The following is a 15,727-nucleotide window of genomic DNA, read 5'->3' as shown; positions in this document are numbered from 1 at the left end:
AGATACAGCTTTCGCATGATTGGGACTGTGGTGTCGTTTAGAAGCACGCGGAGACAGAAACCATTTGATTGGAAATAAAGAATGTGGCGTATATTGTGCGTCTCTTGCTGCAGAGAGGTTCCAAAAGAGCAGAAAGACCGCCGCTTTTATATAAAAGCATTTGTTTTGAAATTATCTCCGAAATACTTGGCGCGACAACTGAACGGGCGTCAGACTTGGTGGCTGCTGCTGATAGGTATTTGCGGTGCATGACGAAAGCCTCGGCGCAGTCTTGGGCTCTAGAGGCAAGTTCCCAGAAACGGGTGTCTCCCGCGTGAGACCGACTGAGACGTGTGCGAGCCTATGCCTTGCTCCGAAGGGGGCGAGTATAAAACTCCTGTGACTCGCCTGGTGTGGTGGTTGTTCCACGCCAAACAAACGTGTCCTCGTTGGATATACATAGATGTCTAATTGATTCGACAAAAGTTGTCGTTCACAACGTCAACTTGTCCCTTGATTATAGGGTTGCGTTCCTCGATTGTCTGATACCTTTGTCTTCCTTCTGTCCTTCGAGCGTGATGGCGTCCGGTGTCCGCTGCGGTTTATTCATGTGTACTCGATGCTCATATCAAATTACAAACAACTAGATAGCTCCATGACTGGGATTTAACAAGAACTGAGGCGCAGTGAAATTCATAGCAGAGTCCCAGCGAAAGGGTAAGCGTTGCCCAGCAAATTGTTTCTGGTTGGCAGTGAAAACTTACTAGAAAAAGTTCTTTTTTAATACATGCCGTCGCCTCACGCAAGCTCGAAGCAGCAATCAAGTGATGTGGCGGAGAGATCCAGTCCTTCCGATACCGTCTGTACCACAATTGTCAAGGGCTTCTATGAGGAAGCTTCCAGTCTAGAGCTGCTCTAACTAAACACCGCCTTTCGCTTCAGCGTTCTTAGAATCTCTACACAATCATTCTCGAAGTTTGCTTGGTTAGAGCACATTGAGATGTTCATTTAGAAATCACACCTAAAGCCAGAAATCAGGGCTATCATAGTCGATCAAGCACATTGGCTTTCGCCATGCAATATTGTGTCTCTATCGTTCTCCATAGCCTCTTGCTTGTACTGCCCAATACATCGCAACATCAAATGCAGATAGCGATGACCATTATGAATGCTGACTTTGATTCCTGAAGCTTGACCGTCGTGACGACGACCGGCAGCGCTCGTGCGATCCCGTTCGACCTAACATTCGAACTCCAACCAACCACAAACTCCAACCATTTGCTTTACCGCAGCCAATTCAAAGAGCCATTGTGTTCCAAAACTTGCAAACATATGCGTGTCCATGGCGATGTTAAATACTTCTGACAGAGCTGGTTACATGGAAAGAAGTCGCTCCATCTTTCCGACCAATATATTGGAGGAAAGAGGTCGATTGTTGTTGAAGTTGGGATCTTGTTGGACACGATCTAGACGCCTGTTCTGCGAAAAACGTCATCAGAGCGTGGACAATCTGGCACATTAACTAATCATTGACGCTTCGACGACTACAATCTCAATCGTACATAATCTTAGGAAGATACAAATCTCTCAAAATCTCTACAAATTGAATAACGCGATTATGGTGTGGTTGTCTGCCGTGTTTACACAGACCAGCATGCCTTTCGAGAAAAACCCCCAGAAAATCTCACCTGAAGCCAATCTATTTGGAATCCGCATGCGTTGTTCTGCGGCTCTCTGGACGATCCTCATCGCATGGTTATCCGTGTCTGTGTATACTCTGGCTGGCAACGTCTCATGCGAAGTTCCTTGCCAACCCCCTCCGAGGTATCTCGTCGGTTGACATACACAGGAATGTCATTTCCTTAGAAGTGGCAACTGACATCGCCAGTATTTTGGCCTCGTTTTGCTAAGGAAGAAGACAAGCAATGGCTTGAATACCTTACACATAGCTGTCTGCGTGACGGAACGCTGGTAAACTCGCGCCGACAGATTCACGTGTGGGAGTGTTGCGTCCCACACCAGATCACGAGATCTATATCCAAATCGAAGGAGAGCAGCCGAAATAGGCCTAGATTTGAATGGTATGCATGAGAGCGCGTAGAGACAAATAAAGCTGCCATGAGCCCTCATTGTTTGAATATAGATGCTCACCATCGTGGCATCCATTTCTTTCGAAAGGCAAAGGAGATTGGCAGCATGTGACGATATTCCTACTCCCGTACATGCAACGGAGGCAGCCAAATACCAATGGGCTTGTTTTGAATCAGCTTGATGAACAACATGGTGACCAAATGGAAACTCAATTCGGGTACTTGGCTGGCGACTCTGTCGAAGTGGCTCTTCGTCTTATTCATGCGAATAGCATCCACAGGAGGACGAATGCTTGCGTGTCTGAACTTCGCGAAACCTTGGGACGGATTCTTCAACGGGCACGGCAGGCAAGACCGTGCAGCGGGATATATTCTGTACATCATCGGTAGGGTTGAGCAAATTGCCGCCATATCTTGCCACCACATGCGCACTTATCGAGGACTGCGAGTTGATTGCCGGCAGAACCATAGAAAGAAAGGCAGCCCTCCATCATCGGCACCACGTTCAGCTAGTTGTGGGCCGCCACGCCGTGTTCAAGGGTTCTCTCCAGGTTCCACGTACGGAAACCAATCCCCTACTTGAACGAGATAACCATTGTCACTGCCGAACAATCACACGAAACATGCGGGTCAAGTATTTGGGGAACCAAGGCATACGGTTTGTTTTGATGCATTTCATATTTGAGAGAATCATGAACCCATTCCCCCTTTCACGCCGCGTAGACTCTAGAATTTTATGTGCTCCGACCAACCCAGCCGAAGACACACCAAGGGACGATGCAAAAGCCGCATTGTTTCTTCGTCGAATAATGCACAAAGCCGCAGCCGGTTGGATGACCCCATGAGATAAGGGAACCCCCAAGGAACACACGAGCCCAAGTTGACGACATTTTTCATTTTGATGTTCCACCAACGCCGCCCACGGTGCGGATGATCCGGGGAATCCCTCATGCGCCTTGACCCTAGGCAAGGTAAACCGCTTACTCCTTCTTCTTCTTGGCACCCTTGACCTTCGCCGTTCCGCGCAGAGTCTTCTGGCGGTTCTTGCGCTGCTTGCCTGTGGAGCGCGAGGAATGTCAGCGTTTGCTTCTTGTGGATGGGGGGTGCTGTTCGCCACCACGCGGGAGACATCAGACGGCCCAGCAGAGGGACGGCATTCGGGGAGATGCCCGACCGCTCCCGCAAGACCTCCTGATATCCTCCCTGGGTGACGGACCGGTGTCGACGTACGCTGCTGTCTGCTGGCCTTCTCGATCTTGTTGGCGAAGCCAACACGGACCAGTCTGTAGTGGGGCTCGAACTTCTTCATGGCCTCGGGGGAGTCGTAGACGAGAGCGAAGCCGGTGGTCTTGCCACCACCGAACTGGGTGCGGAGACCGAAGACGTTGATCTGGTCCTTGGTGGCCTTGTACAAGGAGCCGAGCTTCTCACGGAGCTCATCCTTGGAGATGTTGGCACGGCCGGGGTGGAGGATGTCACTGTTGCGCGGGCAAAGTCAGCACACACAAGTCTCTTGCATCGAACTTTTTTTCGCCCTTTGCCCCGGTTGCCCCATGCTTCCTCCACGCGCTCGCGTTTCGTCAAAATTTGTGGCCGATAAAACTGTCGCAATGGTCGCTCTGTTTCGGTCTTCGATGGCGGCGATGATGGATTGTCGCGGTTGAATGCTCCTTTCGTTGCGGTGGGTTCCTCCTCTTTTCGATCCGGGGGGCTTCTCGGAAGACAAAGACGGAAATCTTGAGGGGGCAAACTCACACGACCATCTGCTTACGGCCAAGCAGGGGGTTACGGATGAACTTGCGAGTTCGCAGGGTGACGGGGGTGTCGACGTCCGCCATCTTTGCGGTTGGGCTGATCTGTCTGTCGAGAGGGTTGACGCTGAGACAGAAAGTCGGAGAGGTGTGATATCGTCAAAGTCCTGAGAATTGTGATGGGGTACCAGAGGTGAAATTTCCGCGAGGGGGACTGGTTCGCTTAATTGGGCGGAAGCCCTAGAAAGCGTCCGTGCCTCAGGACGGCGCACAGCAGCCTGCCAGCGACTGGAGAGTGGCGGCAAGTGTCAGGGTCACGTGGGGCAACTGGATCCTTCCCTTTTTTTTTTTTTTCCCTCTCTCTTCGTGGAAGAGCGCACCAAGTCATGTGACTGGCATCTTCCCCCAGCGGATTAGAATTTTTGAGATGCAACTCTGGAAATGTCGACAGCGCTGGAGCAGCTTATGGAGGGGTCCGATGCTGCACTGTGTTTGTACGGCTCAACTTTGCGATTCTGACTCAGCAACATCTCAGTGCCCCTCGACTCTGCTCAGGTCGACATCTCGAATTTCACTGACATGCCTTGACGAGATATGGCTGATTGAAACTGGATTATTCTTTTGCTTTCGATATTTGCTCCGGATCTAAACTCCAATATTCTCGCACTGAGGCGGTTCCAGAAGAGTCAATCGACAACACTGTTTCTTTGGCAGGAGCATCCGTTCTGGTGCCTCCTCACTGCCAATTTTTAACCCACTTCCCAATCGGGCAACACGACAACTTCACTTGAAACCCTGGTCAACTTCACCAGGCACCAGGCACAAAGTACCAGATTCATTGCCAAGATGATGCATCTTTCAACACCAGACGACTCCGTCAATCGGTTTTGCTCCCAATACCTCCAACTCGAGCCAACGCTAGATTACCCACCCGTCCAAGTTATTCGAGAACCACAGGCCCAGAATGCAATCTACAAGAAGCTGTTTTCAGACGAAGGCCCACGTTACGCGCCCCCAGGTCGATATAGACTTCGTGTACTTAAAGAGCTCGTCGCGAGAATAGAGTCGAGTATCGAGGACTGGGACCAGCATGTAAGTGCCCCTCAATCTGTAACACCCAAGCATAACACGTTCCTGGGCGGAAGCGTCTGACTACGCTTAGGAGGTTTCGGAAGATCTCATGACAGCCTTGTCAGAGTCTCTCGCGACTCCAATCCCCTCCGAGGCGTCTTCCGTCCAGCAAAAGTCCTACGTCACATATCATCTCAGCGGACTGGAGAACACATCCCCAGATCAGTCGTTATCTACGCCTGACATCACCCTGCTTGAGGCCCGCTCGCTGATCTCTGCGTCTGGCACCACGGGTCTCCGAACGTGGGAAGCCGCCTTGCACCTTGGCCAGTACCTATGCGCCAACCATCAGATCATCAACGGAAAGAGGGTCTTGGAACTTGGTGCAGGTACCGGATATCTCGCCATCCTTTGCGCCAAGCACCTTGGTGCCGCTCACGTTGTTGCCTCGGACGGGTCCGATGATGTTATCAACAACCTCCCAGAGAGCTTCTTCCTCAACGATCTCCAAGACAGCGAGCTCGTCAGGCCCATGGAGCTGAGATGGGGACACGCTCTTATCGGAACAGAAGACCAGAAGTGGAACAATGGCGAGAGCGTCGACATCGTCATCGGCGCTGACATCACATACGACCAGAGCATCATCCCAGCGCTTATCGCGACGGTCGAGGAGCTGTTCACACTTTTCCCCAAAGTGGAGGTTTTGATATCTGCAACTCAGCGCAACGAGGTTACCTTTGAGGCCTTCTGCAGCCGCTGCCGCGAACGCGGAATGGGCTTGGACTATGTCGACTTTCCCATTCCCGCCAGGGCGCTGCAAAAGGGCCCTTTCTACAGCGACAGCGTTCCCATCCGGATATGCCGAGTGTCTGCGCCCTCGAGTACGAGCACAAGCGTGATGTGGTGAGATTGTCACCAAAGCGACCGTGACTCACTGATAAGCCGCGGTTGAGCCCACGCGGCAGGAAGGTTGGTGCTACCGCAATGCAGCTGTCCGAGCCACCGCGCCGAACGTTCGGAATCGTGCATATGCAACTTACGGGACGCAACGCCGGCGAGGCGATGCATCTTCCGAGCACAGCGAGTTCTAGACCGCTGACGCACCTTCTAAGAAGCTTTCAAGAGGTCGTCGTCTGGACTCCCGTAGCCTAGACAGCGCAGTGACTGCTGGCTCAAAAAAAGAGTTTTCGCCAGGCCAGCTGGCTGCAATACCACGACATGTGAAGCGCAATAAACTTGACAAGAGACGATGAATCAGCAACAGCAGTTCATGGCCTGACGCTGCAAAACCTACATCAGCACGAGGAGGGCTCACAAGATTGACAAGGATCAACGATGACATGCGTGCAAATCCAAAACGCAGGGTCCAGTCTGAACTTAGAGACTGGTGCGTCTCTGGTAAAATGGGAGATCTCCCGAAACCCGAGAAGCCTCCAGGCCTCGCTTTGAGGGAGGGAGAGGGGAGATCTGGTGACTCCGAGTGTGAATGGTGTCTTGCAGCAGCGAATGGCAAGCTGGTGTCGTGCCTACGACGATGAAAAGTCGGGGCTGAAAGTCAGTTCATGGCGAGTAACATCGTTCGCGAGCTCGAGCATGCACCCCAAGCTTTTCCCCCGAGCCTATCATGCCATCTCCAACAAGATTCACTGGGACCTCCGCGAACCAGTCGATTATCAGGTTATTGCCTGTCAACTTCATGCATCCCCAGCTTTCCCCGCATTCCCGGGGGCGCCAGAGGCATGTGGCCTGATGCTCCGGCAGTCTCAGGGCGTGGAGAGAGTTCGAAAGCACCGCAAACGTTCAGGATGAGGGGTCAACCTTTTCTTCTTCTCTAAACTTTGCCTGTTGGCTTTCGGTTGTCGGTTGGGAACCCCAGAAAGTCAATTCAATACAGAAGAAAAAGCTTGACCCGATAGGAATGGAATTTACGTAAGGCTGTGTTGGCAAAATTCAATACGGAGACTACGCTCCGGTTGACGACGTGTGAAAAGACGAGCCTGACAGACAGATGGACGTCATATTTGTCGACCGTTCAAGGTGTGGCTGAAATCTGCTGGGGAAAAGAATGGAAATTATGGCGAAACACCACGCAAGCTGGGCCTGGGTGACGTGCGAAGGTCTTGTGGCTCGCACGAAGGAACGGACCCTTGCAACATCGATTAGGAGAAAAGAGACGCAGGGAGCTCACTGATTGGGCGGGCTGGCATTCTCCGGGAGCACCAACACATTGCCAATCCACCGGTATGGTGGTCTGGCCATCATTTGTGGAAGCTTAGAGCTTTGATAGCTGGCGGAGCTCTATCTGTCCTTCTGGACCTTCCTTTGACGGCGTGGGAGCAACATGGCCAGGGGCGGGATCGGGATCGGGATCAGGAGAAGGGGGTTAGGGGGAGGAGAAAAAAAGGCGGGAACGAAACAGGGCAGGGTCGAGCCGTTGAGACGAGGCTATGAAGTCATCGCACGCGCCCCAAGGATGAGGATCAGAAAAGGCTCAGATCATGGGTCGGCCTGTCGACTTTCCCATCAGTCCCATCATATGTTTGGTTCGGATCGAATTCTGTGTGGTGTGCGTGTGTTGTCTGGTGTGGTTTACGACTTGTCAGAAAAAAGAAGAGGACTTTGGGATCGCCGGCCTGTCACCTTTCCCTTCCGTCTGTTGGGGGCCAAAGGAGCTCCTCTGCAAGGTACGAACCGCCCCTTGGTGGTCTCGTGGCTGCGGTTGCGTACACCGGGGGCGACGATCCTAGAGGCTGGACTGTCAGGGAATTCTGATCCCCTCCGATCATTTGATGATGGGAGCTCCTGGGCCTTCGGTAGAGGTGCAGGTGCTGGCGTCGCCGCGCCGCCAGCCTGAAGCGAGAGGTGAGGTCGTCTCGTCTGGACGAATGTCCGTTTGCAAGCCCTCAGTGAAGGTGGTGTCGGAGTGACATCCATGCAACCCACAGCAGCAAGAAGGGTCTTTTCAAGCTGCCAAATTGAACCAAAAAGTATCTCGACACCCAACGAGCGCGCGGTGTGTACACCCTTCACCGCTCACTATCATTTCCTGCTGGGCATGATTGTCAAGAGGCCGTTTCGGGGCCAGGCTGCGCTTGAGATCAGAGGCGTTGGCTGATCCGCGGCGTCTGCCCAGAGGGATCTCCCGCAACACGACCATGCGAATTCGTCTGAAAACAGGATGTCCCCTTACCAGAACCCCTCCAGCATTCAGCAGTGGCCACAGCTTGTCCTGTCTTGCTCGGAAGTCGTGCCGGGGACAGCTTCTATTCAAAGCACATCGGAGCAAAAAACATAAAGCATGAGCGTTATTAGCGGGCCGTGTGCCAAAGAGTGGCCCCCTTGTGTCCCCATTATTACCAGGCGAATACCTCATCGAGGGCCTAAAAAGCAGGGAGAAATGGCAAAGCAAAGGAGAACCAAACGTGGGATCGCGATACGTGAGACCCCAAGCGCTGGCAAGCCACATGGTCTTCTGAGGCACGTACGTCACTTGTGTGTTCGAATGGCCCTGTAGCGGCCTCGAGTTGGGAGTACAAAATGCCACCAGCCTCAAAGGCGTCAAGCCCCGAGACAGTTGTTCAGTCTCAAGCAACCCTTTCCCTCCTCCTCCGAGTACCTTAGTCTACACCAAACCCAGGACAAGCCCATCGATATTGTCACCAGCATATTTCTCCGTACTGCTATGTATCATTGCGATATAACCTGGATCACCCCCGAACCTCCGGAAATCCAGCATAAACCTGAACACGGGCATCAACAACAAAACAAGCACCGGCATCATCAACAGGAATCACGAGAACTGCAGAAGCAGCAGCGCGGCCCCGCAGACACGAGCCCGCACAGCCATACCGGAAATACTACGCCCCAGCAGAGGCAACAGCAACAACACCACGATCACCTCAGCTTCGTGCACCTCCTCCAGTCCCCATTCGCCAGAGACTTCTTTCTGGCATCGCATCAGCATCGTCGTCACCACGGCGCCGGCAACGAACACCAGCACCACCACACAGGCGCAGACGCTAGCAGCCAGCTGAGGTCGATTTCGCCTCCAGGGGCCCTCGCACCTTATCATCGAACTTTGTTATCGCCTTCGCCAACCGCATCGTCGGTATCACAATCTTGTCGCCGGCTGCACTAACAGCGCCACGCCGACACGACCCTGCGCACCACCAGTTTGGGAAGTAGACCCGTATCAGGGCGCTCAACTTGGCCAAAGGTCCCCCCAAAAACACTTACACGAAAGAACTCAGGAGATAGCGCCATCATATCCGTGGGCTACCTTACATACACGGTACACCAACAGCACCACCACCACCAGGAAAAGGGCAGAGCAAGCAAGGCCTAGCCCCAACGTGGACCAACTGGACCTCTTGTCGGAGCGCGTGGGCTGCATGTTACTAGGGATTAGTTGCATGCTCCATTGCTGTGCCCTTCTTGTACCGCCTGGATAGCGCAACATCGAACCGGTTTATTGCACCACCGGCAGCGAACCGCATCCACAGTCGACCCCTCTGCCAACTCCGACCTGCCATTCGAGTGGGCAAAACCACTGCGGGCAGCGCCTACACGCATTGAAAGACGACAGCGCGCTTGTCAGTTGTCTTCGTATTGCCATCCACCTTCCATCCGGGCTGGACCGGGTCTATTAATTGGACCAGGGGTCGTCGAGAGTGCTCCCTCCACACACCATCTCCCAGACATCCATATCCCCGTCCGTCCCGTCTTACGCTATCGGCCGCCAATATTAGGTAGTTGGCATCCCCTCATCATCACCATCACCACCACCGGCCACCACCGTTCAGTGAGATTTCAGACCGTATCTACCACATTTCGGTACCGACTTGTCTGAGTCTAGGTCTCCCTCCCCAAATTGCATACCTACACAAAAGTCTCACACCTCCCCTCCCGTCCATCCCCTCTGCCGTCACGGACAACGGAAACGCACGCCATCACACCAGAGCTAGCCAAAGTTTTAGTCTCTTTGGGCTTTGACTCCTGCGACGGCAGACCTGAACCGCTCCATCAAAAGCATCACTTGGTCCCAAAAAAGCTTCCAGACCACCTCCCGGCTGTCGGCCGGCGCGTTCACCATTCCCTTTTCCGCACCCTGCTTGCGCATCCCTTCTCCTGACTACCGGGCGCCTTACCCAGTTCTGTCGGTTTTGCAACAACGGGTTCGCCGTTTGTTGGTATTTATTAGCAGTGGGACACCACCACTGCGCCTGAGTCTTGGCCCGTCGACACCATACGGCGTACGCACTGCAGCAAGCACACACAGAAACCTACGTTGAAGTCCAGCCCCGAGGACCCCAAAACATCCCGGTCCCTTTGCATTGTGTGGTGTGTTAAACGCCCTGTGGCTTTTTCTGCTGGTTCTATTTAGCGCCACTTCGAACGGGGGTGATTTCCACGAGGGACGTCCAAGCTTTGATTATTGGTACAGCACCGCGATAATCAACGTGCTGGCTGGCTGGTTCCTGTGCCTGGCCTGTCTCTCATTCTCATCTCGCCCAGTTTCTGACAAGTCTCTGGTTCCCTTCCATCGCGCATTACCTTATCTCGTCAACTCTCCGCTTATTTCCTTCCGGGCGACATCCCACCGTCACCTATTAATAAAAACAAGAACCGGAAAACCTGCCACGCCCGACAGGACCACCTACTATTTGCCGGGGGGCTTCAGTTGAGGAACCACGGAACCCAGTTGAGGAGTTCCTTGCACACTGGACCTGGCTTACACGTTTAATACCGGTACCGACCGACCAACCGGCCCTTATCCAGCTGCATCGGACGTGCACACCGCAAACTGCAAAAGAGGCACGACGCACACCTTAGCTACATATTACTTGATCGCCTCTTCTTCCCCGGACCGGGACAAGAGCTCTCACCTCCTCACCTCCTCAATCTCTGACCAAACATCTGCTCGCCAGCGGGCACGCCCCGATCAGTCGCTGCATCCCTTCTCCTCTTTTTCATATTTATTACCGACATCTGAGGGGAACGTCTGCTGCGCGACCCCCGCCAAACCCACGCAAAAAGTCGGACCAGTTGGACAAGGCCCAACGCCCGCGCCCCAGTCCGCATCTCCTTCTCTTGCACGCCAACGGGGGTTCATTTGAAAGGAGACAAAGGACGACGGCTCCACCTGTGATCGACGCCATCGACAGGGCGGGAGAGCTAGCGAACGTACTCGGTATTAGTACTCGACGCTCGCTGCCATTTTGCTCCTCCTCGAGCCATCGGACCAAGCCAGACCACGAGTCAATTGCCCTCCGTCTCTGCCCCCCCCTCTCACACTCCCAATCCCAGCCATTCACCGTCGAGGCCCTTTCCTGCGCTCTTATCAGCCGCTTGACGCCTCTTTTACCGTTGTTGGAGAACAAACAAACAAAACAAACTTCACCACCACCGCCGACGACGACTCGCATATATATCCAGCTACCTGAGAACCATTGCGGTGACCGATCTGCCACCCTGCAGAACAGCATCACATTGACGACATCGTCTCGCTACCCCCTCGTCATTACACGAGCACATCTCGCCAGTGCACGCTGCACACAATTGCCGACGACACTCCGAACTTTGTCTTCGTCTACCTACCTATACAACCATCAGCCCACAGCTAAACCATTTCAATTACCTTTTATTTCTATCCCACATTGGTTTCCGATGGGCTCGTCAATAGCCCAAAGACATCTCACCTGCACATTACAACTATCACATCCATTAACAACACCATCAAAAATGGCCGCCCAAAGCACCCTGCCCCTCTCACAGGAGCAAACCTCCAACTTCGCCCTGCAACAATATCTCCTCCTGCAGTCCCAACACGAGGAGCTCCGCCAACACCTCGACCAGATCAGGCCCATCACCACCTGCAACACCTCCCTCGCCTCCTCACCCTCAGTATCCCCCACCCGCAGCACCTGCTCGCCGTTCGGACAGTACCCCACCGGTGGTCGCAGACACCACAGCCGCAGCCGGCGCTCGTCGCTCTCCTCCCCCAAGGCGCGCCGCAGCAGCTCCCTCGCTCCGATTGCGGACGAGACGACGATCTGGGCCGTCGCGGAGGAGGAGCAGCGCCTGTTCGACGTCAACGAGGGCATGAAGCGGGCCCTGATGGAGCTGCTCAACTGCGAGCAGGTGCGGAGCGACAGCTCGTTCCGCATGTGGGTTCAGTGCCGTCTCATGGACACGGAAAAGGAGCTGCGCTCTGAGCGACGACGTAAGAGCTCCCCGTGAGCTCTTTTCGTTCCTCTCTGATCGACACATGTCGACAACCAACTATTACAGCTAATTTGCCGGGCTTGGGATTTTCTTCTTTTCGGCAATTTGGGACCTGGGACAGAACAAGGTACGATCTACCTTTGGGAAATGGCGTTGAAAGGCGGCGGGAATTTCTACAGACCTGCCGAGACAGGCATGGCAGTGGCATGGCATGGCATGCACCACGGGATAACAAAAGTTGGATGTATACGGGCGAATAGCATTTGCTTCATCATGTTCTCAAGCATTCGCCCGAGGGAAATCTTTTTTTTCAAATGTTCACAAACAACGGCGAGGACTTGATCAGCCTGGCTTGACATCCTTCCAATTTCTTTTCTTCTGCGTATCTTTATTTGGCGGTTGTAGGATACCAAACAGACATAGAGCTTGTAATGACCGACACGACAAATTTACATACCAACCACCTATTTCTCCCTTACCTTGGTCAACCTTGCTCTTGCTTCTGTGATGTCCAAAGTCCGAAAACATTGCTTCTTTGTGTGATAAACATGTGGATGTGGTTCGAGCATGACGGGAGATCTTCGTGATGCATGCGGGCATAGTTCGGAGCTTGCTGCTTACCTGCTGCAGCCTGCAACTCTCCAAAGTCTGTGTGTGTGTGTGCCGTTGCCACCCCCAGTTTCTCAGAAATCAATCACAGACAGCCCATGTTTTCTGCCCAGGACCAAAAAAAGCAAATCAAAAGTCCAAAATTTGGCGAAATGCGATCTGCCAGACTAGGACTCTTCGGCCGGGTCCAATCGGTCAAGCTCCAAGCTCCGAAATTCAAATAAATGGAGCCCCCTTTTTTTATTTTTATGTTTTCTTGGTGTGTGATTCGATTCGCCGATCACGCAACTTTGATGTACAGTGTGCACAAGCCGTGTGCATAGCATAAGCGGCACTATGTGACGAGACACTGTCTCGCAGCTCGACCTTCGTGGGCCCGTTGCCTCGTGGATTTGGCCGTCATTGTTTGCTTGCTTCCCACCTTGACTGCAAACAATCGACGACACACGATACCACGCACGCACGCCCCCGCGCCCGAAACGCCACTTGCGCTCTGCTTACGTAGCTGCGTCCAGATCGGCGAAAGCTTCGAAGCTTGGAATCTCGTGTTTTTCGACAAAGCGGAACTTTTGATCTGGTTGGGGTCTCTGTTGATCAGATCGCGGCGCAAAGGGAAAAAAAGTTTCGGGAAGCTCCGTCCACCACCACGACGACTTCGACGACGACGACGAGGCAACCGGCAACGGCTGTCATCGCGACGATAGCACCGATAAGGAAGAGGACAAAAGTGACGAGAGCGACAATTGCGACGTCAGCCTAGCCTTCTGAAGCAGCGCACCAAACCGACCGCCGCCATGTCGGTCCTCTTGGAGACGAGCTCCGGTGACATTGTCATTGACCTGCTGGTCGACTACGCGCCGAAGCTGTGCGAAAAGTAAGTTGATACCATCGCTATCCCCCTTGTGGGCCGCTACCAAGCTCTTGCTCAGCTAACCACAAAGCGCGACAGTTTCCTGAAGCTCTGCAAAGTAAAGTACTACAACTTCTCGCCGATCCACTCGGTCCAGAAGAACTTCTCCTTCCAGACCGGCGACCCCCTCGGCCCGCTGTCGAAGGAGTCCGATGGCGGCACCTCGATATGGGGCCTGCTGTCGGGCGACAGCAAAAAGAAGATGTTCCCCGCCTTCTTCCACCCGAAGCTCAAGCACCTCGAGCGCGGCACCGTGAGCATGGCCACCGCGCCCCTCGACTCGGACCCGGACACGCGCGTCGCAGCGTCGCAGTTCATCGTCACGCTCGGCGACGAGACGGACTACCTGGACGGCAAGGCTGCCGTCTTTGGCAAGGTCGTCGAGGGGTTCGACGTGCTGGAGAAGATCAACGAGGCCATCGTGGATGACAAAGGACACCCGCTCATCGACATCCGCATCAAGCACACCATCGTTCTCGACGACCCGTACCCCGACCCACCGGAGCTGCGGGAGCCCAGCGGCTCGCCGCCCCCGAGCAAGGCACAGCTTGAGACTGTGCGCATCGCGGACGAGGCTGCCCTGCATGAGGACGACGACATGGACGAGGAGGCCGTTGAAAAACGGCGGAGGGAGAGGGAGGCACGGGCTCAGGCACTCACTCTGGAAATGATGGGTGATTTGCCGTTTGCCGAGGTCGCCCCTCCCGAGAACGTCCTGTTCGTTTGCAAGCTGAACCCGGTCACCACGGATGCCGATCTGGAGCTCATCTTTGGCCGGTTTGGCAAGATCCTCAGCTGCGAGGTCATCCGCGATGCCAAGACGGGCGACAGTCTTCAGTATGCCTTTATCGAGTACGCCGACAAGGCCTCTTGCGAAGCTGCGTACTTCAAGATGCAGGACGTGCTGATTGACGACCGCCGTATCCACGTGGACTTCTCACAGAGTGTGAGCAAGCTGAGCCAGGTCTGGAGAGACGACACGAACAGCAAGCGCAAGAAGAACGCCTCCAGGGGCGGATGGGGAGGCGTCGACGAGCTCGAGAAGCGCAGGCAATACCGCGACGTGTACGAGAGGGACGGCGACAACTACGATCTCGTGTATGGGGATGAGGAGATGAAGGGCCGTGCCGAGCGTGACAGCAACCGCCAACCTGAGCCCAAGGGACAGCAGGAGCAGGGCAGAGATCACGCCAGGTCGGACAGGGAACGCAGGAGGAGTCGGAGCCCCGGACGACCCAGAGACAGGGACAGGGACAGGAGAGGAGATAGAGATCGATACCGATCCGACGATCGGAACGCCGGACGACGGTACGATGACCACGACCGGCGGCGCGACGATCGGGACTCGGGTCGCAGAGACCACAGAGACCGCAGAGATTATGATAACCGGAATCGAGGCAGGGATCGAGGCGGAGACAGACGAAGATAGCAGCACTGCAGACATGGTTCTGGCATCCTTCCCTTCCTTTTCCGTCCACGACAACAACAAAATCACACCAGCAGAGCAGAGCAGAATACCCAGTCGCCGTTGCCCAGCTCACAGCCAGCACGGTCGACCACCAGATGTAGACACCCCTCAAAAAGAGTACTTGAATTGACGCCGCCGTTGCCACTGCCGCCCGCGTAAGGCTCGTGTTTCATGAAAAATCTCGTTGACCTGTCGAGATGCGGCCACGGCAACCTGCACGCAAGCATCGCGTTACATCTCTTGTTGGCCAGGAGTCCGGATGTGTGGGGGATGGGGGTTTGGAAGTTGGGGATAGAGAGGAAATCATCACCATCAGGACCGTGGGGCGTTTTTCTCTCACGTCGCACATGGCGAATGACCTGCTCGAAGCAGGACAGGTAATGTCTCAGTATTTCGCCGTTGCAAACTAACAAACATATCTCCCCGGGGGGCGCCCATTTCGACTTGCATGAGCTGCAAGTAAGCGGCTCGGAAGTCAACCGCGGAAGTGGGGATCGGTGCACATCAGAGTGGCCCGCGGAGGGAGGCTACATTAGCCCGCCTGCCGTTTGGTGGTAGGTGGTAGCTGTCATCTGTCAGTTGTCATATCTTCAAGGTGCTTCTTGTGTGTCCCCCTTGGCGGCAT

General features: G+C 54.3%; 4 protein-coding genes across 4 annotated transcripts; 3 read left to right on the top strand and 1 right to left on the bottom strand.

Moving 5' to 3' along the window:
• Positions 1-3,049: 3,049 nt before the first annotated feature.
• Positions 3,050-3,907, bottom strand: GCG54_00010886 (40S ribosomal protein S24; the record flags this gene model as incomplete). The annotated part of the gene is made up of 3 exons (XM_045410798.1): positions 3,050-3,126; positions 3,300-3,547; positions 3,825-3,907. The coding sequence occupies 3 exons, from the start codon at positions 3,905-3,907 to the stop codon at positions 3,050-3,052; spliced, it is 408 nt and encodes a 135-aa protein (XP_045267856.1).
• A 759-nt stretch (positions 3,908-4,666) lies between these two features.
• Positions 4,667-5,798, top strand: GCG54_00010885 (Protein-lysine N-methyltransferase EFM3; the record flags this gene model as incomplete). The annotated part of the gene is made up of 2 exons (XM_045410797.1): positions 4,667-4,912; positions 4,983-5,798. 2 exons carry the CDS (start codon positions 4,667-4,669, stop codon positions 5,796-5,798), a joined length of 1,062 nt encoding a protein of 353 aa, XP_045267855.1.
• Positions 5,799-11,632: 5,834 nt separating this feature from the next.
• Positions 11,633-12,130, top strand: GCG54_00010884 (uncharacterized protein; the record flags this gene model as incomplete). The annotated part of the gene is made up of 1 exon (XM_045410796.1): positions 11,633-12,130. One exon carries the CDS (start codon positions 11,633-11,635, stop codon positions 12,128-12,130), a length of 498 nt encoding a protein of 165 aa, XP_045267854.1.
• Positions 12,131-13,518: 1,388 nt separating this feature from the next.
• GCG54_00010883 (Peptidyl-prolyl cis-trans isomerase-like 4) lies at positions 13,519-15,063 on the top strand (the record flags this gene model as incomplete). Its single annotated transcript, XM_045410795.1, has 2 exons — positions 13,519-13,598; positions 13,674-15,063. The coding sequence occupies 2 exons, from the start codon at positions 13,519-13,521 to the stop codon at positions 15,061-15,063; spliced, it is 1,470 nt and encodes a 489-aa protein (XP_045267853.1).
• Positions 15,064-15,727: the final 664 nt, after the last annotated feature.

Source organism: Colletotrichum gloeosporioides (assembly GCF_011800055.1).
Source record: "Colletotrichum gloeosporioides strain Lc1 chromosome Unknown consensus_17, whole genome shotgun sequence".
NCBI classification, from domain to species: Eukaryota; Fungi; Ascomycota; class Sordariomycetes; order Glomerellales; family Glomerellaceae; genus Colletotrichum; species Colletotrichum gloeosporioides.
This window is presented reverse-complemented; position numbering and strand designations above follow the sequence as displayed.